At 43.1% G+C, this 26,126-nt stretch overlaps 1 protein-coding gene across 1 annotated transcript in view; it reads left to right on the forward strand.

The window, feature by feature from the left end:
• LOC134640561 (bifunctional heparan sulfate N-deacetylase/N-sulfotransferase 1-like) overlaps nt 1–25,783 on the forward strand; it is a 46,274-nt gene extending 20,491 nt beyond the window's left edge. The window contains exons 2-15 of the mRNA XM_063492467.1: nt 9,617–10,634; nt 13,143–13,625; nt 14,381–14,468; nt 14,857–15,011; nt 15,841–16,026; nt 17,183–17,311; nt 19,353–19,535; nt 19,982–20,078; nt 20,398–20,521; nt 21,393–21,567; nt 21,687–21,857; nt 23,046–23,155; nt 23,697–23,799; nt 23,886–25,783. Coding sequence (XP_063348537.1) covers nt 10,089–10,634; nt 13,143–13,625; nt 14,381–14,468; nt 14,857–15,011; nt 15,841–16,026; nt 17,183–17,311; nt 19,353–19,535; nt 19,982–20,078; nt 20,398–20,521; nt 21,393–21,567; nt 21,687–21,857; nt 23,046–23,155; nt 23,697–23,799; nt 23,886–24,005 — 2,670 coding nt within the window. The 5' untranslated portion in view covers nt 9,617–10,088 and the 3' untranslated portion in view covers nt 24,006–25,783. The remainder of the gene's footprint in view (nt 1–9,616; nt 10,635–13,142; nt 13,626–14,380; nt 14,469–14,856; nt 15,012–15,840; nt 16,027–17,182; nt 17,312–19,352; nt 19,536–19,981; nt 20,079–20,397; nt 20,522–21,392; nt 21,568–21,686; nt 21,858–23,045; nt 23,156–23,696; nt 23,800–23,885) is intronic.
• The last annotated feature ends 343 nt before the right edge of the window (nt 25,784–26,126 follow it).

Genomic DNA, 26,126 nt, shown 5'->3' on the forward strand with positions numbered 1-26,126 from the left:
TCTATCACTCCATGGCTTATATAGACATGTTTAGTATTTCCACTGCTGCTGGCCATTTAGTATGCAACACTGCCTGGATTTTTTTCTCCCCGATCCAAAACATGTAACGATTATGAGAGCTTTAACGTTAATATCGACATATGGAGCTAATACAAAAAAAAGGTCGTGGAATTGCATTCAGATGAACTGCTCACATTTAGTCCTTTTTTTTCTTCTTTCAATTAAGAAAACAGCAGAGACACTTGTGGGGGCTCGTGCTGCCACGTTGGAAAAGCTGGAAGTATCGCTGAGCTTGACTGCGGTCGTGTTTTTTCAAACCGCGGCTGTGGAAGAAAGAATTAGAGAGAGAGAGAGAGGAGAGAAAAAAAAGTCTCAGGCTCAGTTTCAAGCAACACATAGGATTTGTAATAAGATTCACGACTGGGCCTACAATCGGGTGTGTAGTTATTGTTACTGCGATAAGCCAATCACGAGGCTGAGTGTTTCTCTGCAGTTGGATGTGTCAAGTGTGCGCTGTTTGTTTATGTGAAACATACTGTAGACAAATTTCCACTTCCCTCCATTTATCTGCTGTTCTTGATTGTGCGCTGAAAGCAAGCTGATGATTATGAGTGTGTTTTCTTACGGGGGTGTGTTGGGGGGGGGGTGTGTTGGGGGGGGGGGGGGGGGGGATCATATCTGTTTGATCTCGCAGGCAAAAATATGGGCAGCACAACAGAATCTCATCTCTTGTGTCAGCTATTCTTCCGCGCTGCGATATTCTCATGGGAACGCGTTTCTGCTGCGCGAATCACAGACAGATCAGTGCGGGCCGGTTCTTATCTGGACATGAAAGACGGGAAGATGGAAGAGGGAAGGTGTAAAAGTGAGGGAGAGGGAGAGGAAAGGAGACAAGAGAGAGGAAGAGCTCCCCTGGGAATCATAATACCTGAAATTCACTGGTCCAGGGTTTGGGTGGGAGGGCCGGGGCTCTTGAATCTAGCCCATCATCATTTCATAAGCAGGTATTGTACTTGTGCCTCTCCCCCCCCTCCTTTTTTTTTTTTTTTTTTTTTTTTTTTGGAGGCCGGGATGCAAGCTCACCTCGGCTGTGTTCCCTCTGTTTCCCCTCAGATTGAGCAGATTAGACAGTTATATTGTTTATGTGAGTGCCACGGCTCGTGTAACAGCATGCTTGGGGATTTTGTTATTAGTTTGATCGCTTTCTTTTCTATTCGTCTGCGGCCATCACGCGCATTGTTGCCGTTTGATAGCATCTCTGGTTCATGTCAGGTCAGCAGATCTGTTATTGCTGTTCTGCTGCAGGTGGGGAGGTCCTAATAAAACCGTTGTGCTTCAGTCAGACATTCTGCGGGGCGCTACGTAGGGTTTTCTCAGCTGAATGGGCATTTGATCAGCAGACCCTGCGGCATCAAACCACGCTGACACTTAAGTGCTGTTGTCTCTACGTTCCCCTTCCACTCAGGAACCCCCGACTCCCACACTCACATTCACGCAGACGTGCATTATTCACGAACAGTGCGACTTTCACCTCTGAGTGATGTGTATTGTCTGCATAAAGAGAGACCCGTCAGGGATCTTCAGTCCCCGATGGAGACATCGGGCTGCCCGCCATGCTCCCTTGTCCTTCACTAGCATCCTGAGATGACAGTAGATAAACAATGGGAACAAACAGGCACTCCCACCAGCATTGATCTGGCTGGCTCACCCCTCCTTGCTTTCACCAACAACGCCACATTGATTCCACCTACACTCAATTTATATGAAAGCCCCCCCCTCCCAGCCCACCTCCCTTTTCTACCAGGACTGACAAAAATGATAAATGACCAACCCCTTCCTCCCTCTTCCGCCACCTCCCTCTGCCTCACGTTGGCTGTCCGAGCCTCTACAAGCCTATTTTCTACCCTCAGAAATCCAATAGAGTGTGCTTGCCTTTTTTTCCTTTCTCTGAAGTGTACTTTTTGCCGGTGTGCGGGTTGTTCACCACCTTTGCAGTAATTTCCACACATAAACATGTCACTGGGTATAATTTCAACCCTGCAGGACACCCTTATCCGTGATGTCAGAGCATTAAGGAAGACAAATGAAGGAAATTAATATGCATTTTCAACGGCAGACGCCGTAGGATCGCTTTACCCTGCGGCTAATGCCTCTGATAGTCTGCTGTGTCACTTAAAGAAGTAATCATATGCACAGTTTCCAAAATGATGTCAATTATTTTCTTCTCTTTGGCTTAATCAGACCGTCGTCTCATTATGTAATTATTATCTGGTTAATTTGTCCCCTGTGTAAATCGCATGATCGAGTTTGTAGTTCGACTGTCCATCTTAATACACGTTCAGCTTTTTATACATATTCTTTTTCTGATCCAGTGTCCCCCTATGCCTGTAAATGGGACACGAGCGTCTATAAATAGATATACTGTGGCACTGAGCTGCTGGTAGTTATCAACAGGAGTGGAGTTTTGAGTGTGTGCGCGTGTGTGTACTGCTTTTCACATGTTCCGTGGAAGCGATCGAGGCCATTGATGAGGATGCCGGTTCCACTCTCGGCCCCTCCATCCTGCTGCCCAGGGGTGCAATACCATTTCACATCTCACTTAGACCCTTCCCTAATGATCCTTCTCCGCTCAGCCACAGTTTTCCCATGGCTCCCAACTCCGCACTGCTTTTCCCACTGTGAGGCGATCCATTTTACACTTCCCTGTGCTCTCAGATCCCCACTGGAAAACTAAAGGAAGGTGGCAGCCAGGTTTGTGAGCCTCCAAGATGAAAATGACTCACGAGTGCCATGTATATTTTATTCCCTGCTCCTCCTGTTTCTTATTCATTTCGGTCTTAATCATTCTCACATATTATAAATGTGTAATCATGCCATTATGCCAACGCCTGCTTAGGTTGTCTCCCTTGACGATGATGTGTGTGTTGATGGGATCTGACGTGATCTCTTAAATATAGAAGTCTGAGGGCAGGGTCCTGCAGTGCTTCTATGTGATTGCCGTTACCGTCTTCCCATTCTCTCGATAATTGCTCCTAGGTAAAGATTGCACTACCTCGTGCGCATTTGAAGATAATTCCCTCTTTGTCCCGTTACTATGTCAAAGAATAGCATTGCAATCATTTCAATTATGACAGCGCCGGGATCGAGGTCGTCAAGTGGGGCCTTGAGAAGTAATTGGAAGGGCATGGGCGAACCGAGGAAAGGCATTTTTCTTCTGCGAAATTGCCTCAGTCTTGGGGACAGTAAATTGAGGTGCTGAAAAATGATGTGATAATTCAGCCACATGGTTTGGTAAGGGGAAGTTGTCTGAAAGGCACTTTCTGGAGAATTAGAAGGCAAAACTACATTTCCCTCCCGAGTCCTCTGTCCTTCACGCAGTGGCATGAAATGAATTGATGAGACGGAGGGAGAGGAAAGTGTCGGTGTAAATGTTTGCAGCTAAAATGAAGCTGCCTGCTCGCGCATTCAGATTGGCTGAAGGGTGAGAGGCGGTAGCCCGAGCGAGGATACGGTGCTCCGCTCCACACTATTTCACGGCCTAAGCCTTTAATCGCAGTAGCTACAATGAATGCATAAAATGGAATTCAAATTTCAGATTGATTGATTTTATATTGATGAATGCCAAGGCTGGCTTAAGGGGAAAAAGAACTGTGACTGTGGCTTTTTTAAACGTAACCTCTTTAAGAAGGCGAGTCCTTGCTGCTCTCATGTGCCCGTTTGTTGCTTTTAGATGTGCTTCAAAAGAAATATGAAAAATTCTTGCTTTTTGAAGTTTAATCTCTCTCAAGAAAGGGTAGGAGGCAGAATGCAAATGTGGAAATTTGCTCCGGCTTTGCTATTTACTGCTTGAGACTTGGGCATCTTGTAGCCGCGGACAGTCAGCATCTCGAAAATGTCAGGCTTTTGAGTGAGCCTTCTGAGCGAGCATCGTGCACATCTCAGTTCTCAAATCAAAAAGATGGCTGCCATCCCAGCCTCCCTCCCAATATACTGTCAAAACTTCACCATAGTGGCTCTATTGTGTCTCATCCCTTCAAGGCATCTCACATAGTAACAGAGCTGCCATAAGCACATTTGGTGCTGTTTGCAGATTAACAGGATTACAGATTATGGATTACACTAGCGTCATTCTTACCCATTTAACCTTGACGCATGCCCCGCTGAAAAATTTCAGGCCTTGCAAACACAAGACCAAGTTCAGTGTTAGTGTTTGAACACGATACTTGGCAGTGTTGTCCAGGACTGAATGCAAACAAGCCTATCTACTATTGGAGTGTCTTGTGTGTGTTTGCGTGTGTGGTCACACCAGCAGCCCTTCGATGAGGGTCCTATGGATTAGCGCCCTCACTGTTTTTCCTTCGGCACAGTTTCCATGCCTCTGAACGCAACCCAACTCCAGCGTTTCCATGGGAAACGTGCAGTTGCCAAGTCCTGTGGCGATTGAGCGCTGAGGGTCATCGTTTATTTCTGTCTGACAGGAGCAAAGGGGGCAGATTGGAGAGGGGACAGCAGGGGGGAAGAAGAGGGGGAACTGTTGGGTCCTGAGGGGATGTGGAGGGCCTAAATCTCCTTTAAAAGTTTATTTGTCCAAGGGATCACCTACGGCGGAGTCTGACACTGGTTTGTTGGTGTTAATGTACCGACTGTCCTCGCAAATCCCTCAGACACTTAGTCGTATTCACACTTTAAAAGAAGTGCAGCAGCAGTGTCGGGGAGGGAGGGGGGGCAAAAAAGGGGGGGAGACGTGTGAAGCCGCATATGGTCGACCGTAGCGTTGTTTATCCAGAGAGTTGTTACAGCTGAGGACTAGCCTCCATCCCCCTGCTCCTCTTTGTCTCTCATTAATCTAGCACTATGGCTCTGGCTTGTTTCCAGCGATGTAGAGCGAGCAGGTTTAAGTGACCACCCACCCTGAGGAAAAGCATCAGTCTGCCCCCAGTGTCACCTGCTAGTGTTTCTGCCTACATTTCACTCTGTCGCCTCGTGTCTTTCAGCCGTTCTAAAATAATGAGCAAAGTGCTTTAATTGTAGTTTTCGAAGTGTTGAGATTGATGGTTATACTTTGGGATGAATCTCTCGCTAATTTCTCTTCTCTTGTACGAGTTGATCAACTTGTCCTTTCATTTTTTCCTCTCTTACTGCTCTGGTCTGCCACCTCTATTTAGGGAGGCTTTAGTCCACATGTGCAATTACCGAGTTCACATTTGGTCTGAGCTCTTTCCATCACCAAGAATGAAAAGGTTGGCTATGGGATCTGCGTTAGTCTCCTACTGCCTCTCCTTTATGCATGAGTTAGGACTCTGACTCTCTGGCAGACTGGAACACCGTGGTGTCTGTGAACCTTTTGGCTTCTCTTCACCTTACCAATATGTCTGCTGGCTATACCTCTCATCAGCTTCTGCAAAGCATGAAATATTCATGTCCCCCTTGCTTTCTCCCTCTGCATTTTTGAATCTATTATTTTGAAGAAAGGAGCACAGACACGTTTCCAGCTCTATCTCCGCCTCTTCCAAGGTATACGTAGCACATTAGGTGAGATGGGCATGCAGACATTTTGAGATCCATTAGCCATTATTCGGTTTAGGTGCTTTATCTTCAGCCCCATCATGGTCTAATGTATTGTACTCTCTATTTAACGGGTCTGACCTCACTGCTTCGCACTCAAGGCCTTGAGATTTCCCTTTATTTGTGTCTGCTTCTCTCACTCCGCCTCTCAGGCCTTCTCTTTCTTTCTCCTTTCGTCCTTTCTTCAGCTGTAGCTCACTGCATCACAGTGTGAAGGTCAACATTGGGAGGCGGTCATCTCTACTGTGATTTGGGCAAGAAGTGCGGTTTCCTGTGACTCTGCTCAGTCTTTCCGCGCTGCCATTAGATCTGCTTCCAAGCCATGTTAACAGTGTCATTAAAGTCACAGCAGTGCTTATTGTCTCCCTGCAGACACGGCCAAAGATAGCATGTCTTCAGTCTGATTACACATTAACAGGAATTGACTTTAATATAGCTCTGATCGGGGCAGGCCACTATGGCTGGAAGTAGAGAAATCTGAAAATATATATATTATTAGAAGGTTTATCAATCGGGGAGGAAACATTTTTACTAATTAGTGTTCAACCAAAACACCAAACCGGTTAGGATTAATTTGTTGCTCTTATTTGTTTCTTCCCGTTTTAAAAACAAATCTTTTGGCATTTGACTATTTGTCAGAACAAAAGAAATCTTTAGTGTCCATGTTCTTAATGGACCACTATAAATGTATTACTTTGTTGTTAAATCTACATTGTTGTTTCTCTAATCACAAATATTCTTGTGTATTTCAATGTTTCTTTCTGCATATCTGCTGACATACGCTCACCGGCCAGTTCATTAGGTACACGTTGGACCCCCGTTTGCCTTTAAAACTGGAAACACTCCTCAGAGATTTTGGTCCATATTGACATGACAGCATCACACAGCTGCTGCAGAATTGTCAGCTGCACGTCCGTGATATGAATCATGTAATGTAGATTCCTCCACATCCCAGAGGTGCTTTACTGGATTGACAATCTGGTGATTGTAGAGGTCATTTGAGTACGTTGAACTCGTTGTCATGTTCAAGAAAGCAGTTTGAGATGATTTGAACTTTGTGACATGGTGTCTTATCTTGCTTAAAGCAGCCATAAGTAGACTGCTACATTATGCATAAAGGGATGGACATGGTTGGCAACAATACTGCCAAGAAAATGATCCCACACTTTTACCGCAGTCAGCAGCCTGAACCAATACAAGGCATATATCCGTGCTTTTATGTTGTTTATGCCAAATTCTGACCCCACAATCTGAATGCTGCTGCAGAAATCAAGACTCATTTTTTTCTGTTCATGTCTGATATGATTGATACCCGTTGTGGTCTTCTGCTGCTGTCGCCCATCTGCTTCAAGGTTGGATGTGTTGTGTATTCATAGATCTTCCTCTGCATACCTTTGTTGTAACAAGCAGTTATTTAAGTTGCTGTTCCCATCTTATCAGCTCACAGCAGCCTGGCCATTCTCCTCTGACCTCTGGCATCATGGCATTTTTCTCCCAGAGAGCTGCCACTCACTGGATATATTCTCTGTAAACTCTAGAGATGGTTGTGCGGGAAATTCCCAGTAGATCAGCAGTTTCTAAAATACTTAGAGCAGCCCATCTGGCACCAACAGCCACACCACATTTAAAGTAACTTAAATGACCTTTCTTCTCCATTTCAATGGTAAGTTTGAACTTCAGCAGGTCATCTCAATCATGCCTCTATGATGATTAGATATTTATGTTAAGGAGTGTTTGAAGAGGTGTACCTAAAGAAGTAAACAGTGAGCGATATGCTTACCAGTGTAACAGGTTCAAAACCGGCTCGACGGTTGAGGAGAGGCAGAGCGCGTGGACCCAAATGCAGACACGTGTGAACCAAACAACTCAGAGCTAGCTGCTTATTTAGTTTAATGTCCAATAGTATATTAAACTAAATAAGGTGAGCATATGCCAAAAGGCAAAACACAACATTTAAAAGGAGGAAAACTATAAACTTACTGTAATCTAAAACTAGGAACTCACTGTGGTGAGGTGAAAAGATACTACAACAGGGGGACAGCAAGTATGTCTACACAGGAGGGTGATGGGGGGAGTGGAAACAGCTGCGGAGAATGAGACACCATTAAACCAAATCACAGTGAACAAGACAAAGGAAGCAAAAGTGAAAACAAAGCACTAGGACCACAAACAATCAAAGTAAAACAGGAACTGATGACTTAACGAGGAAAACATCATACACGATACATGAATGAACTAAATGCAAGAGGCTTGACACGGGAGGGAGGAAAAGAGAACAAGACTAAATTCGCTAGGAGAAGGAATACAAGACATAATCCAAACCTCACACAACCCTGAGATCTCAATATATATCAAGTAAATAAACAAAACTAGAAAGTCCAAAAACTCAAATGCTGGGAAAACAAACCCATGACCATAAAACCATAACACCATCATCGCGATACAATTTTAAGATCAAGTGAATAAGGTTTGTTGATTAATATTCTGGTCCTCATTATTGGAGCCATGTAGATTTCTGAAGCGGCTTGACGCTGAGAAACTAAAAAGAAAACTGTGCTTCTTTACAGTGGTAATAGTTGTCACCCCGGTCATGTCCTCTGCTTCACTGTTTCCATCAGGAGTCACTTCCTGTGGCTAATCATACTTTGATATGCTGTGGCACGAACCCTGGCTCCATAAGAAAGGAACAAACAAGGTACCCGGGGATCTTCAAGCAACCAGCTCTGTTGGTTTTTGTCTGCACCGCTGTGATATATTCTCTGAACACCCACTGTTTTTTTTCACGGCCTCTCTTTACATTAGTCTCTGCATCCCCATGAAGGGAGAAGTTGGACACGACTCAGAGAAAAAAGAAGTGCGATTTCTTCCACAGCTCTTGCAGGAGGCAGATTTAAGGCATCCTCTTAAGCTTAGCTGGAAGGATAGCCGGGGCAGAGACACTTGCCAGAGTCCTGACCTTGGTTCTCATTAAAAGGACACCGGATGCACTTGATTTTTTCCACTTTGGAATTCCGTTTGAGCCAAGCTCAGCGCGGCCACTTGTGTATTTTTGACGTTACTGCTTACCTTTAATTAAACCGGGTTACCAATAAACCCTTTAATGGCATTATTACATCTACTTTATGTCCCCTTTGTGTCTCGCTGGGTTTCGTGGTCACTGTTTAATGTCTCCGGGTTGAGGGGTGTGTGTCTCTAATGCAGCATCTATGGTTTTTACACAGGGATGTGTGCACGCTGCAATAGCTCTCCCGCTTAATGGTCAGACCATTTTCCATGCAAAGGTAATGATGCTCCATCTCATTTCTCCACCAGGAGTCTTAATGGAGAAATGATGTTTTTGTAAGTGACTCGCTCACACCATTCTCATGCTGGATGCTTTACTTTTCACACTTGGCTTGATGGAGGTTGCCTAAAGGGCTGGTATATTATGTTAGGTCTGCTGAGGGTATGGAAATGTATATTGAGTGTGATAAGGGATTTTCTCCAAGAGTAAAGGATCCTTTTGTTGCCAGGTCTGTCTGTCACTCCCATCCACTCCTCTGCTCTTGGATCGCTTCCCTTCCATCGGCTTGTTTTTCCTTTCTTCTCTCCGTTTTGGTTCCGATACTGTGCGGATTTGAGAGAAATAGAAGGCGAACGTCCCCATGGGTGATGGCTTCACTTGCACTCAGTCACACAATTCTGAGCTGAACTGGGAATTGGCTCACCCTGAAGCTTTGTCACTCAAATTCTGCCTATTGATTGTGTGGAGGCTGCGTGAGCGGGTGATTTGTGTGTGTGTCTGTGTGTGTTATGTTTGCACACACAGGGGTTAGGCGTGTGTGTGCGTGTGTGTGTAGGGGAAAACTGGCAGCTCTTACTTTGTGTAGGTGAATGCAAGGACTACTTTGGAGCGAACTTTTGGAGTGCTGGCACTGCCAGTATGCAACATCTCCCACACACGGCTAATCCCACTCAACAAAAGAACGTGATATGCTGTTTGTTCTATAGGAGCTGATGCTTGTGCTGTTAGATTTTAACGCTATTTCCTTCTGTCTTGCCGTTTTTCTAGGTCAGGAGATTTAATCCTGGGGGAATGCTGTTGAGATGACCTGCGTGGCCTTTCTTTCCTCAAGAGATTATTCTCCAATCAAAAGAGTGGAGCAAAATCGAGCCAGGACATGCTTGACAGGTTTACATGATGGACAGGTGATGGAGTCTTCCATCATCTTTCTCCACCAGTGACTCGGCCTGCCAGCTCTCCCCGCGAGGCATAAGTGTGTACCAGCAGTCCAAGGCCCCTTATTTGTTTGCCATGGTGACATAAGCAGTGCTGCAACATGAGGGAGAGCCAAAACCGCCTCATTTCTTTCTCCAGTAGCTCCTGCAGCTGCTATCTTAATGCTTCTTGTATTTAGCTCCATAACAAGGCTGACCCTGCTCTGAGAATCCCCTGCTCGCTGTCCTCTACCCACACCGAGAGAGAGACTGTCCCCCAAGGTGTGCTGCTGAGCCGGCGCGGCAGAGCGGTGTGGCGTGAGACGATGCTGGGATGTGTGACCCGCCTCCGTCGGCAGGTCCGTCTCCTCCCCCTGCAGACCTCGCTGATACTTCTCTTCCTCTTCTGCACCGTCAGCGTCTTCATCTCAGCCTACTTCCTATATGGCGTCAAGCGGGAGCTGGAGCCGTCAGGAGGGGGTGTGTCCGGAGCCGAGGGAGCATCCGCCGACACTGATGACCCAAGGGTCACTCCATCCCGACTGCTGCCTTTGCGGCCTGTCTCAGGGGGCCCCGGGGCAGATCCCGGAGGGGCAAGGACAGAACCTGTTGTCCTGGTGTTTGTGGAAAGCCAATATTCTCAACTGGGGCAGGAGATTGTGGCCATTTTGGAGTCTGGCCGATTCAGGTACCGGACTGAAATCTCTCCTGGCAAAGGGGACATGCCCACATTGACGGACAAAGAAAAGGGGCGTTTTACACTTGTTATTTATGAGAACATTCTCAAGTATGTTAACTTGGACGCCTGGAACCGAGAGCTGCTGGACAAATACTGTGTGGAATATGGAGTAGGCATCATTGGCTTCTTCAAGGTTAGGACAACACCACACTCCTTCTGCCTCCCCCCTTTCTCTCCCCTCTCTCACTCACACCTTCTGCCCTGTCCATCTGGCTCCACCGTCTCTAAGGAGATGGGATTCACAGAGTTGGAAAGACCTGCCCGGTTCAATATCATTCAGTCCCACGGCAGTGTCTTCTGTCTCTCTTATGTTCTCTGTATCAATGTTTTTCTTTATTCTGCAATCTGGCCTTCTTCTCTTTTCTTCCTCAGTGTCTTATTTCTCTGCTTTGTTTTAATCTAGATATGCATTCCCCAGCCTCCTTCTCCCTCTGTGTTTCTCTCATGCTCTCTCCTTTTTCCTCTATATCAGTAAATCCGTAGATGCTTATGTTTGCCCAAGGCCAGCTTTTTTTTCTTCTAAGGTGTTATGGTTTTAATCACCATTTCTGAGCCATGTACAGAATATCTAGAGATGTAGAAGAATGGGTGTTGGTACAGAAATTTTAGGCAGGTCATGGTTTCCTGGCAGAATTTACCACAAGGAGAAAGAGAAAGCAACCAGTACACTTACACATCTGCATGATTGATGTCATTGTCCCGTTTTGGCCTTTCCTTGATGGATATCAGCGAGTTTGTTACATACACATGAAGTCCACTACAGACGCAGATGCATTGCTTCTAATTAGACTCCAGCTGTACAACAATGGACTTACATCTGCTCTGCATCTGTAATTAGCTTTGGCTACTTTTTTCATGTAGCCCTACAAAGTTTATTTGGATTATTTGTGATTTACAACTCTGTGTTGTTTACAGTTAAAACTCTACAGGGTTCATGTGATCGTGAACACGAGTAGCATGACTCCAGAGTTTTGCACATTGTAGAATTTTCCGTATAGCAAACATGATATGGTATGATTTTGGTCATGTGTAGTCTGTGCAGAATAAAATAGTTCTTTTTTTAAATGAAATAAAATATTTCGACTGATATAGTGGCTGATATTAGCCATTTGCCAATATATCGTTATTGTTTTCTCATATTAATAAAGACTCATGAATAACTACATCTAACAACTGTTAGGGAAATCATAAAAATCCTGTGTATTAGTGAGGCTTCATCTCCTTCATAAAGCACGCCTGATATATGGAAAAGGAAATTGATGTTGCATGTGTGCTTGTTTATTTTTCTACATATTAGGTGCTGATAAGATAAAATACAAAGAAAAATAAATACAATTAGATAGTTAAGCATTGCAATAATTGTTATCTACACTACAGCCTCGGGGTAATTTAACTCCAAATGATGCGGGGGAAAAGAAGCCAGAATGAACGAATGGTTAAAGAAAATTAGCTGATTTGTTTTTATTAGATTTTTAAAACTACTAAATATGATCACAGATGTAACGTATAGTTTGCACACATGAATGGAAAAAACAGTGATGTGACACCACGCAGTTTGTGTTAGTGTCAACTTTTCTCGCTAACACCCACGCGCTGTTTTGTATTTCTAAGGAAGACTTAAGTTGTGCAACATGAAGTGACTGTAAGTAATCATATAGCAAACGAAGCGAATACACTTTTTGTCATGTGTAGTCTGCAGAGAATAAAATGCTCCTTTTCAATGAAATTAGAGCTTGACTGAAATGTTGGCCAAGTTTCTGCTCTGTCGGCATCGGCCACGAACACAACAACAAACGGCTGATTGGAGCAGAGTCGGGCGGAGCGTAAACGAGTAATCCACGACATAAACAAGATTATATTTAAATGGTTTCCTTATGGTTTGTTAATAGGGACCCATAAATGACTGCACATACCAAACGTTAGGGAAAGGCGTTTATATTTTGTGCATCTAAAAGGAAAAAAAAATCGGATTTTTAAATCACCAAATATTTGTAATTTTGTCAATCTCAAAAATCTAATGTCAGACAGGCTCTAAATGCAGTCTACCTCACAGAGCAGGCCTAATTTGTAATTAGTATTTGTATGACTTTCTTCATATTAGTTTCTGATAAGATGTGATGAAAAGAAAAATCAATTAAATGACATTAGTAATCACTTTATTTACATCCGCAGCCTCGAGGTAAATGAGTGTAACAAATGAACATTTCTTTAGATATAATGACCATCGTGTGGACACTGCACAGTGTATATTAGTGTTAATGTTTCTAACTAACACCCAAACACTGTTGAAATTCTAAGGAAGAGTTAAGTTGAAGTGCAAGATGAAGTAAGAGAGAATCAGGGAATGACAAGTTTGGGCGGGGAAATTTCATTAAGCCTTCGCTGAAGCCTCAGTCTCAGAGTCTTTGAGAACACAGCAGGAGGTTATTCATTTTGACTGCAATCTCAGGGCATAGCAGATTGAGCATAGCAGGTAGAAGCTGCCTCATGCCTTCACGTTTGAGCAGGCCTGACATTCCTTATTTCACACATGACTGGAGAAATTGGGGAATTATTTCCAATGCATTTCTGTCTTCATCACTCCAGTGTATGATGAATCTGTGTGATTTGTCTCTCGTCTCTGTCTCTCTATGTTGATCAGGCCAATGAAAACAGCCTGCTCAGTGCACAGCTGAAAGGCTTCCCCCTCTTTCTTCACTCTAACCTGGGTCTGAAGGACTGCACGGTCAACCCCAAGTCCCCGCTTCTCTTTATCACTCGATCCGGGCAGCCGCTGCCAGGTCCTCTCCCCGGAGATGACTGGACCGTCTTTCAGTCCAACCACTCGACATACGAACCTGTGTTACTGGCCAAGACCCAATCAGCTGAGAGCGTTGCGTCGATGGGGCAGAATGCTGCTCTGTTGCCGTCAGTGGTGCAGGACCTGGGGCTTCACGACGGCATCCAGAGGGTCCTGTTCGGCAACAATCTGGCCTTCTGGCTGCACAAGCTGGTGTTTGTGGACGCTGTGGCCTTTTTGACGGGGAAGCGGCTCTCGCTTTCCCTGGAGCGCTACATCCTCGTGGATATAGATGACATCTTTGTGGGCAGAGAGGGTACCCGCATGAAGGTGCCTGACGTAAAGGTGAGTTTGTGTTTCAAAGTGCTAAAAAAAGAAAAACAACTTCTCAGAATAGAAACTGAACCCGCTTATCTATTCATCAGCCGCTGTTTTTCAACAGCCCTTTGCTGGAAAATAAAAAATTGCCTCACACATAGCATGTTCTACCCTCTGCCAGTCATACAGAAACCCCTTCTTCTCGCTCCTCTACTCCTTTTGAATGCATTCGTCCCAGTAGGCTGCTCAAAGCTGACAGGCCCCACTGCTCACACTGTCACAGAAGCTCCACAGCAATGAATATTTCAGGGGCCCAGAGACATACAAAGAATGTTGAAAAGCTCCTTGCTTGCGTCCCCTCAGAGCAGAACAGGCTCGCCTCACATGTGGAGGCAGAGGGTATGAGAAAAAGTTATGGAAGAGGCATCAAGGCCCTCCTCACTGGCAGCGCAGCAGCTAGCTTTTAGAGACGCATCACACCCTGACATGATGGAGAAATCTGAGCGAGAGAGAGGGGGTGTGCACTGGGAGCCTCATCCAGCACGGAGATCAAATGAAACAAACACCCGAATCAGAGGAGAGCAAAATATCAAACAGAATGGAGGAGAGGAGTGAGGCAACTGGGAGTGGATGCTGGATGTTTACCGAAAGAAACTTTCAGAATAAAATATGCATGTGGGCACAAGACCGACCGGGTGTTCGTGCTTTCTCATTAATGCGCTCGTGCACCGGTTTCAGCGCATCGTGTATTGACTCACCCTCCTCTCCTCCTACTGTTTCAGGCCCTGCTGGAGACACAGAGGGAGCTGCGCACCCATGTGCCCAACTTCACCTTCAATCTGGGCTTCTCAGGGAAATTCTTTCACGCTGGTGAGATGCAACCCGACGAGAACTTTTGCCAGTTAACTCACGCTGAGATAAACTGAAATAAATAAAACTTCAAGCTGGTGAAGTCGTGATTCATATTTTTTCATTTCGCTTCTCCTCTCCGTCCTCTCTGTCATGCCCTGACTTTGTCCATTTCCTGCTTCTCATTTCTCAAATGCTTCCTTCTAATATTTGAACTCTGCCTCGCTGACTTTCATTTCCTCTCTCTGTCGTCACTGGCTCCATTTTACCTTTGCCTCTTCTTTGTCATCTCCCATTTTTATATCTTCAATTTCCTCATAACCCACCGCCCCTCGTTTTTGCGCTAACCCCATTCATCTCCCTCCATCTCCCCCTCTTCCTTTCCCATGCGATTGTCTCTTATGTCCAGGATCTGATGAGGAGGACCTGGGAGATGACCTGCTGCTTTCCTATGTGAAGGATTTCTGGTGGTTTCCTCACATGTGGAGCCACATGCAGCCCCATCTATTTCATAACCAGTCCGTGCTGGCCGAGCAGATGTTGCTCAACAAGAAATTTGCCATGGTGAGTCAGCTTGGGGGCAAAGGTCACATCGCTGTTTTGAGTAAACACGGTGATCGGCCTTATCTTTTGCATATCCTGCTATTTTGATTTAAATAGGCAGTCTCGGACGAGCTGATCACGTTTTTGCAAGTAAAAAAAACCCAAAACAATAAAGATTGAAGCTCACTTCAGTTAGCGGCACACGTGCCTCGAGCAGCTGTTTTGTCTGTAATACAAAAGGGCATCTGGTGCATCTGTGCCTGTAGCCAAAAAAAATTCTTGCGTTGTTTTGATTAAAAATGCAAAAATAGTGCAATTTTAATCAGATGTGAAGATTCGGACCTGCGTGTCTTCTGTGCAAGAAGACGCTGTGGAAATAGGCTTGCTGAGGCGTTGTTTGGCTCTTATCTAATATCTCGCTGTGGCTGCTCTTTCCTTTCTCACTGCTCGCTCACTCAGTCCTCAAACAGAGACTCATAAAAATGAACTTGTTCACAAAGAATGATTTCTATCTCCACTAACTGTGTTAGCACGCGCGATGCATCTTCTATGACCCCTTTAACAGTTAAAAAACAAGTCTAAGATTTAACTGCACAGCAGCAACTTGAAATTATAGGTTTGGTAGAGCTCTTAAATGGTGTAATATGAGCAACAGAACAGCGAGGCCGTTATTAGTTGCATAAATTTGCAGACGCTGCATTGTTTTCCTGTGAATTCCTTCTGCTTATACAGTCAGTGTGAATACAGCAAAGAAAACGCAGACTCCCTTTTCAAATTCAGACAATTCTCAATATCCCCAGAGCTTGACGGGTGTCGTTAAACCTTGCCTCGTTTTCTTTTCCATCCCCAGGAGCAGGGGATCCCCACTAACATGGGCTACGCGGTGGCTCCTCACCACTCGGGCGTTTACCCTGTGCACATACAGCTGTACGACGCCTGGAAGAAGGTGTGGGGCATCAAGGTGACCAGCACAGAAGAGTACCCGCATCTAAAGCCTGCTCGCTTCCGGCGAGGTTTCATCCATAGCGGCATCAGTGTAAGGCAACTTTTCATACACCCAGGCATTCGAAAAAGCCTCGTTATCTTCTTACCTCTGGCTTGTTAGCTTTCTCTCCACTTGGCTCCTCAACATCCATTACCTTCTGAGCCAATAATCCCTTTCAGGGGTCTCTTCTACCATTTACATATTTTATCACCCCCTCCTCCTTCAGTTCTATGTATTCCTCTCTTATGACCAACTCTCTCTTTTCAACCTGTTCTGTTGCCCCTCATCTACCGCTCCTCAGCGTGCCCGCTTTTCCTAGATGATAATTGTGATGACAGTGTTATTATTTTCCATCTTTGGAATCAGGAGTCCTGTAAAAGGCCAGTCCTGTTTGGTTGTATTTCCTATCGAGTGCCAAATGATAATGTAGTCAAGTGAACCAGTCTTGCATGAGACACCTGTCTGGGTTGCACTGCCTAGGAGGCCTCAGCAGCATAATGGAGACTGACATCCTTGGCAACAGCATAGCGAGTGTCTGCATACAGCAATCATTGAAATGTCAGCACTCCCTCCTCAAAAAAAAAAAAAAAAAAACAGAAAGAAAAATACACTTGACTTTATTCAGCTTCACATCTGAGTTGGTGCTGAAGAGAGCAAAATTAAAGATAAATAGAATACATTCAGGAGGTTTTAAAAGGTGGGTGGGTGAAGGGGGGGATCTTATCCATTTCTTTCCCAGGTTGACCTTCACTGCTGATAAGAAGCAGTGCAGCCTCAGTCCAGTTGCTTTGTAGTGCTGGCATTCAGTCAGCCTGTGTGGTCCCACAGTTCTGTTCCTGTCCTTGAGATAGAGCAGTCTGAATGGACAGTCTCCACTGCTTACTGATGATTGATATTCAGTTCCCCAGACACTCCAAACTGTAAACGCATTTCCATGAATTTCCATATAGACTCGGAGTGAATAAGAGGTTTGCTTTGGCTAGATGAGCTGCATAATATGAATGTTATTGGAAGCAAACAATGTGTGGGGTAACTGCTTGGAGTACTGACAGCTTCGCTCTGCTCTCAGCAGAGGGCTGATGGTGTGTATTTATTTGTGACAATGCACTTCTCATGATCCTTTTTTTTAACGCGAGTGTGTAACTTTATTCCCTTTTTGTTTCCTCGCTCTTGGTTTGGTGACTTTGTGTTTTTGTTCGTGTCGCAGGTGCTGCCCAGACAGACCTGTGGTCTTTTCACGCACACTATCTTCTACAAAGACTACCCGGGCAGTCCGAATGAGCTGGACAAGCTCATCAATGGTGGAGAGCTCTTCCTCACTGTTCTTCTGAACCCCGTGAGTCAATTACACGTCCACACAACACCTCGATAGTCTTGCGCGCTTGGAAAAACCGTTTTACTGATGGTTTAAATTGAAATTTAAACGAGGGACAGGACAATGACTAGTCGGTGAGTCACACAGGGATGTCTGCATCAAGCGCACTCTTTTTTTACTCTGCTGCGAAAGCTTCTGTTGCTGGAGCCAAAACAGTGTTGAGAATTCGTTGTGTTTGTCAGCATGTTTTGTTTGAGATGATATAAATGGGTTAGTCTGGTCTGCAGATAATTGGATTTTTTGCAAGGCTTTACTTTTTAAGTGAGACTTGTTTGTATCACATAATTATAAAGTGTTGTTTCAACAGTTTTTTTTTTCTTTTTTTAAACTGCCACTTCCTCTTTTGCTCTAAACCTTTTCCCTCATACTGCGTATAATTAACTGTGATCCAGGAAAAGTTCATCTGAAGGTTTTAGTGGCTTATTGAGAACTGGGGCAGCATGCTCTAATATTTAAAGTCTATTACACTGTATAGTGACAGTAATGAATGTCAGAGTCATTCATCTGTGATTAATCTGTTTATTTTTATTTTTTTTTTTTTAAATAATGTAGTGCAAAAGTCTCGAGCCACCCCTCATTTCTTTATATTTTGCTAGGAAAATGCAGTAAAGCATAAATGGAAAATAGTATCCGGGGCAAAACCACAGTTTGTACAATTTGAAAACATACGGAGGTCAAATTTTAGACTGACCACATCAGGCAAAACATTCTTAGGCAAGCTCTGTTGTCATCTTTTTTTTATGTAGTTTTCAGGAAAAGCTCTCCAGGCTTCTTGAAGGACATTCAAAGCTCATTTTTGGGTGTTGGCTGTGTTTTGCTATGTCCTCTGTTAAGATGTTCCCACACTGTTTCAATAATATTGAGGTCTGGACCAATCCATGACTGATAGTGCTGCATTTTTTGTTTTGTTTTTTCTGACCAGGGTTGCGTTTATTGCATTGGTCCGTTCGTTTGCGTTTATTGTCATGCTGAAAAGTGAAGCTGTTGCCAATCAGATGCTTTCTGGATGCTATCACACGGTGGATCCAAATCTGTCGATACATTTCTGTGTTCATAGTTCACTTTTGACAAGAGCCCAGCCCCTCGAACCATGACAGAGTCTCCATTGTGTTGGGCTGCTGACCCCCTCCATACGTGTCAAGAATGATTTGAACTAAAAAAAATCATGTTTCGGTTCATCACCCTGTAAGACCTTTTGTCACCGTTTTTCAGTTCAGTTCTTGGGTAATTTTGCTTACCAATTTAGTGCTACCACTTCTTCTTTTGTCTTTCAGTTATCTAGTTTCCTTAGACTGTTTTGTTATGTTTTGGTTTGGGTTTTTTAAAGAGCACACTGTACACCGTGCTGAGAAATGCTGATAGCTCTTTGGAAATCACATTTGTGGTGCAAGAATACTATTTTACATCTGTAAAACTCTTTTATCTTGCACATTTTTGCACAAAGTAACAAAGTGCCTGAAGATGCACTTCAAAATTGCTAAGTTGCCTTATGTTATGTGTAGGCTCAACTGGTTCATCACTTGAGTTTGGGGCCTTTTTATGGTTGAATGATTCATAGGTCAGTGTTCAGTGTCATTCTTCTGAGAACATTCCTCTGATAATGGTAAGAAAAAGTGAAAGACCTTCATAAAACCTTACAATGAAATCTGGCTACTTGGAAGCAAAATATTTTTCTAAATGACAGGTAACTCAAGACTTTTTCACAGTACTGTAGTACTGTTGGTAAAATGTGTTCATAATAATGTCCCAGAGTTAGGATTTGCTTTTGTTTGACAGAGGTAGACATTTCTCACTTGAAAAGCTGGACTCCCTAAATGTTTGTCATTTTCTGTTTATGAACTAATCAATTAATCAACTAATTGTTTGATTTCCTGTCAAATTCACATAATCACAGACAGTTACATAATGTACACAGTTTACCACGTTTCCAGTTCAGACCATATTTTGTTTGTCTTCTTCCCCTTTTATAACTTTCTCTCCACGTTTCCCTCTCCGTTCGCAGATCAGCATCTTCATGACCCATTTGTCCAACTATGGGAACGACCGCCTCGGCCTGTACACCTTCAAAAGCCTGGTCATGTTCGTCAAAACATGGACCAACCTGAAAATGCAGACCCTGCCGCCTGTCCAGCTGGCTCAGAAGTACTTCAGCCTGTTCCCATCTGAAAGAGATCCCCTCTGGCAGGTGAAAAGAACATACTGAGTGTAATATTCCTTATTTTTTATATTTTACTGAAACTCACGAAGGAGGGACGATTCCAGAACCTGCTCCAAGTCTGCGCACGTATTCTTAGAGCTATGAAAATGAGAAAAACAGCATATGTTCACACTGGCAGCTATTGCATAGCTTAATGAGCAGGCTAGATACAATTACAGCCCATTACGGGGGTATCATCCTTGCTGTAATCAGTATACACCATATATCACCACCGCACAGGCCTATCGCAGTTGTTGAGATTTGCAACACTGCAACGTGTAGTTAGATTTTCCCAAGTTAGGCCGTGTCATAAATCAAGCAAAGCCTGTGCGCAATACCTTAATGATGGCCACTTCACCATTTGGCTGCTCTCATATCTGTTAAAAATTTGTAACACTGGATGTTTTTTTCAATGTGTTTTCTGTTGGCTACAGGATCCTTGCGAGGACAAAAGGCACAAGGACATCTGGTCCAAAGAGAAAACATGTGACCGCTTCCCCAAACTGCTTGTCATTGGTCCTCAGAAGACAGGTGAGAAGCAGTACTTCAACACCCTCTACAGGACATAGCTAGAAGTGATTAAATGTGACGATTGCCATTGTTATTGTATCTTTATTTCAGACATATACAGAAAAAACGATATATACATGTTTAGCTTTACTCAGTACATTCAGCCATTCAGTTCAAAAGCAGAAGTTATCTTATGAGAGGTTGTCACCATGGTTGACTGTAGATGTCTGTTACATTACACTTAAATCTGCTTTCTAATAATATTGTTAGAGACTTCCTCTTTCTTCCTCTCACCATCTTGATCATGTCAGTGACACTTGCTGTGCTGTTCTTCACTCAGGGACAACAGCACTCTACCTGTTTCTTGGCATGCACCCTGATCTGACCAGTAACTACCCCAGCAAGGAGACTTTTGAGGAGATCCAGTTCTTCAATGGGCATAACTACCACAGAGGCATTGACTGGTATGTATTTTTACACTCGCCTCTTTTTTGTGCAGTGGTAAGTAACACTTCACGAGTCAGAAATATCCCCATAATATAATTAATGTTCACATTTTTTCACCCCAACCCCCCTTGTCTGGTGTGATGCTGCAGCATCGAAGCAACTGACAGCAACTGTTCACAGTGCTCTTAATTTAACATCCCTCTTCGGCGTGTTGGCATATACGCTGGACTGTGAGTGGAAAAAGGCAGTTTTCACTTGTAATTATAGTCACAGTTGCTTCACAACTTTGCTGCATCTGCATCTGGAGTTACGTTCTCCCATATGTTTAGGTAGGAGCACAGGTTAGATCATTTGCAGTTAAATCAAAAGAAAAAAAACACAAAGTGGCAATGGCAGTTAACAATTTATTTTCACTTTGTTAGTAAAAAGCAATAAAAAAAAAAAAAAAAAAGCAAACGACGCCACCTCACAACAACAAATCCGCTCATTTGTGACATTGCCGAGAGCAAGACCAGCAACGCAATTAACACCCATTCATCTAAAAAAAAGTCACTGTTTTGAGTTTCCTGCAGGTTTAATTGACTTCGAGCGGCATTAAAGTGAAGCTTCACGCGCCACTGCAGACAATCTGAAAACAATCCAACACAAAATTTACTTGGCAGGCTGGAAATTTCTATGAGTGGGCTGCCCAAATATTAACATTGTATAACACTATAGAGTGTTAGATGGTTTTTTTGTACTCGGGGTGCCAAGCTGTTGTGCATGGTCAATCACCCACACAGTGAACAGAGAAATAATCCTTATCTGCAGGTTGCAAATTGGACCAGATCAACTCTGGCTGCTTGTAATGTTTTTTGCTGTGTTTTTGTGTGTTTTTTTATGCATTAGGTATATGGAATACTTCCCTCTGCCCTCCAATACTAGCTCAGACTACTACTTTGAGAAGAGTGCTAACTACTTTGACTCTGAGGTGGCAGCTCAGAGGGCTGCAGCTCTCCTACCCAAAGCCAAGATCATCACCATCCTCATCAACCCAGCAGACAGAGCTTACTCCTGGTACCAGGTTGGTGACCTGCTACTCCACTAATCTCCAAACTTTTGAATAAACGCTGTTGTATTATAGTTAGAGAATTATTTCATCCCAATTAAAAGACTCTCTTCACCTTTTGTGTCTGTATGCAGCACCAAAGAGCCCACGATGACCCAGTGGCATTGAAATATTCCTTCCACGACGTCATCACTGCAGGGCGTGATGCTCCTGTCAAACTACGGGTCCTCCAGAATCGCTGTCTGGTGCCAGGCTGGTATGCCATCCATCTGGAGCGCTGGCTTAATTTCTACCACTCCAGCCAGGTATCGAGGGGAGGGGTTCATGCTTTGTTTAGTGGGGGGGAAATGTGCAGTTGCACCCAAATTCATTATAACAAACTGAAACAATACTAGATGTGGGAAAAAAAAACTTTACCACTACTATGAAAAAATAAAGAAAACTACCTGAAAAGGTTTTGTGGACTTTGAACACTAACAAAATAAAATAAGAATACAGAAGAATCGAATATTTCTGTACTTTTATTATTTATTAATTTGGCAAAAATTTAAACCAAAACAAGCAAACACACTTAAACTAAACTGAAATAAAATCAAAGCATAAAAATGCTAAACTAATTACAAAGTATACAACTAATTTAATAGTTTAATTTAAATGAATTTAACACTCAGGTTGTATAAATGCAGGTATGGTAAATCACTTATGGTAAGGGTGGCTTGTTCTCTCTTTGGTATTCTTCATAGTCAGTGTTTCAAATGCGGGTGACCTTGAGGAAAGGGAGCTGCTCTTTGGGGACACTCAACAGCAAAGTGAACACTTGTTGCTCAAAATCTCTAAGCTGCACAATGAGTCAGGATTAAGTGTGAGCATCATTACTGAACAAGAACGTCCGTAAGAGTCAGCTCTGGTGGATTCTGGCTAACAGATCATTGTATTCAGACTTGCAGTTCTGAAATATGATCATTTATAATAAATAATACTTTTAAAGCTTGACTAATATATTGGCCAGTATGTTAGTCCTATTGAGAAATTAGAATTTAAAAAATAAAGAAGTGGCTGGAGGATCTCTCTTCAACCATGTTTATAGTGTTCGTGTTCATAGTTTGCTCACTAGAGGGAACTCCACAACTTCCCTGTCCGTAACATGTTTCGACACGCAACAAATGCCAAACAACCAGCTGGTCCAAGCAGAGTCGGGCAGAGCGTAAAACACAATTTCATGTGATGTTTAAATAAGATATGTTTTTTATTACATTGCCATATTATCCTAGTAAAGACTCATAATTAACTACGCATATCAAACTTTATGGAAATCTGTTTATGCGTCATATGAAAGGAAATATCGGCCGATAAATCTGATTCTTAAATGACTAAATAAACTGGTATCGGTCTTAAAAACTCCTTTATCGGTTCTGCTCATTATTAATTTGAGAGTGTCTTACAGCTTTCTGCATACCCAACTATCCTCTTCCTGTTCACATACTGTTTCCCAGGTGTTAGTTTTGGATGGACAGATGCTGAAAACCGAGCCTGCTTCAGTCATGGACAAAATCCAGAAGTTTCTTGGCCTCACTAACATTATCAACTACCACAAGATCTTAGCGTAAGTATCTTCATCCCAGCATGTTGCTTTCAGCTGCCAAGTTTACAAATGAACTTGCACCTGCATTAATAGCTTTCCTGCCTTCAAATGTAAATACAAAGATGTGATTTGAGTCATTAGCTTATTAAAAAACCTTAGCTATCGACAGCTCCCGCTAGTAAAGAATTAAGACATTTAAAAAATCATTACATTAAAAAAAGATCAAAATCACTGGGCTTTTAAAAATGTGTTTGTCTCATGGTTAATTTGAAGGTTTGTCAGCTCAAAAAAGATTTCTCCCACCCTCCTAAAATACATGCTGGAAGTTCTAAGTGTGAACATCACACTTCTTTAAGTTGCTTATTGGAATGGGATTATTTGTGGAGCCGTCAAACATGCTCATATGTCCACGCGCTAGAAAACAGCACGTGGACATATGAGCAAAGAAAATATGACGGAAACACAGTAACTGGGGGGAAATTTTAGATTTTCAATATTAGAATTGAAATTCTAAATAGTCGTTTGTTATTTCTCAGTGTATTCTTGTGTTTTTTACGTCCAGGTTTGACCCTAAAAAAGGTTTTTGGTGTCAGCTGCTGGAGGGGGGGAAGACAAAGTGTTTAGGAAAGAGTAAAGGACGCAGGTACCCTGACATGGACCCTGAGGTAGGAAGAATTATCACGTTATAGTATGATCTTTTTTTATTTGCTATATTTTAGTTTAATATTTACTCTGTTTTTGCGTTCTTCAGTCCCAGGCGTTCCTCAGGGAGTACTATAGGGATCATAACATTGAGCTGTCTAAGCTGCTCTACAGGATGGGACAGCCTCTACCAAGCTGGCTCCGAGAAGAGCTGGTCCACACCAGGTAGCAGCACCACAGGGGAAAACCACACCTCCTCATACTGAACCACTAATCTTCCCCGCTGGGGCTCACTGGCCTCAAGGCCTGAAATGTTGAAGATCCCAATTTGTTTTGACTGAGATTTGAGGATGAGACATCCGCATACAACTCAAGACTCAACTGCGATCTTCCCAAATAGGGCAACAGTGGGCAAACCAGGAACATGGAAGCCTTAACGGTGTGCACTGAAGAAGAGACCGGGGAAGACTCAAGAGGACGCACACGAGGAACTGTCGGTGTTTGATAATCACATGGCCGTTCTCCTCAATCAAACTGTCTTATCATCACATGAACTTCTTCCTGGAAATCAGAGGAAGGGAATAAAGTCTGAAATTTCAGTTGTGGGACACAGGTGATGGAGAGCATCACCTGTGTCCCCGCCAATGAATTTTCATGTAAGGAGCACATTAAAGCAGGCTTAATGGATGATAGCCCGATCGCCTGAGAGACATTGGTTCCAAATGCCTTTGATGCACGTGTTTGTATGAAGGGAGAATGGGACGTCTGAAGTCTTGACTTAGGCTGCATGTTGTAGCCTTATTTGATAGGCCTTGGTAGAATCTAGTTATCACGTTACAAGTGCCAGGACAAGAATCTTCCTTAAACTATTACCACATGGACTTTTCATGGCTCTTTTTTTTAAGTGTTTTTTTCTTTACTTTGGTTTTAACGTTTCTGTAATGCAGATGGCAATGCATTGCTGTAGAATGTACCAAAATTAAACACTTTAGCGCCATTGGTTTCATATAGGCCGGATGCACAGTACAGTTGCGTACACTGTTTTCAGCTTAGCATGCTCTGTAGCCAGTTTTACAACCATATGATTGGCTACAGCAGGAACATAGATCGGGTGATGAAAGCACATTGTTTGAAGATAAAAGGTTACTGGAAAGCACACTCATGAAATTGTTCCTACTACAATCTGTGAAGAAGAAGATCATAAGCTAGCTACTGTATGTTAACTCCGCACTCTGGTCCCACAAGATTCAGAAGATTGTGCATCTCAAAATCTGGTGTCAGCATTGTTGGGTTTTTTTTGTTTGTTTGTTTTGTTTTGGGGTTTTTTATCACAGCTGTTTATGTTTTCTTATGTTCTGTTTCATGTCACTCAATAGAAGAGGTTTCGTTTGGGAGATTAAAAACTGACTCTGCTTATTTAAAAACAGAACAAACACGTAAAGTCACCAGGCAAACCAACAGTTCGCCCAGAGAGACCGCTCAGACATTTTGGTTGTCGGTCAAGGTGTTACCACTGCAACTAGATGTCAAACGTAGGTAACAAAAAGCTGCTCTTCTTGCAATAGTTTTGTACGATGTTCTGATGTTATAACAATGCACATGACGGTGACTTTATAATGTAAATAATGCGAAAACCCTCTGTAGACCTAAATTATTGAATGTGTTTGGGTTTACACTCTCCATCAGCCCATTGTGTGAAATGTCAGTGCTCTACTGAGGGGGAGTGTGGAAATTTTTTATTTTATTTTATTTTATTTTTCTCCTCACTGTGCAGAGGTGTGTCGCTGAGATTCTTTCCTCTCATGTCCTCTCACTGCCAACTGTTGTACAAAGGTACTGAGTCTCTCCATATAAAGTATTAAATGATAACACATAACAGCAACGATGGTACTAATCTCCTGGACTGTATGATAAAGATTTGTAATTGTTGTCAATAATTTTTACAGTGTAACTAATATTGTCGGTGCTTTTTAATTTGCAAATAAAACACCACTGTATTTTTCAGTAGTTGGATCTTTTTTCCTCTCCTTTCTCTGCTGTTTGGCTTCCAGCTGTTTTTGTTTGTTTGTTTGTTTTACATAAACAGCTCTTTCATTTAATAAAGTCATGCAAAACCCTACCTCATGCTATGATTATATAAGACTATGGAAACAAGATTAGACAGTGGCAGATCTAGAAAACTCTACATTTGGGTGGGGGCAGGGGGGCAAGAGGTCTAGGCAGGGTGGCACATACCTCTTCAGTGAAGGTTGTGAAAATCCCTTATATGAATATGTCAACAAAATATCCACAAAACACTTTAAAATTATTAATTGCATGATCTCCTCTAAGAAAACAAAGACAATTTTTA

The sequence above is a fragment of the Pelmatolapia mariae genome, linkage group LG2 (genome assembly GCF_036321145.2).
Source record: "Pelmatolapia mariae isolate MD_Pm_ZW linkage group LG2, Pm_UMD_F_2, whole genome shotgun sequence".
NCBI lineage: Eukaryota > Metazoa > Chordata > Actinopteri > Cichliformes > Cichlidae > Pelmatolapia > Pelmatolapia mariae.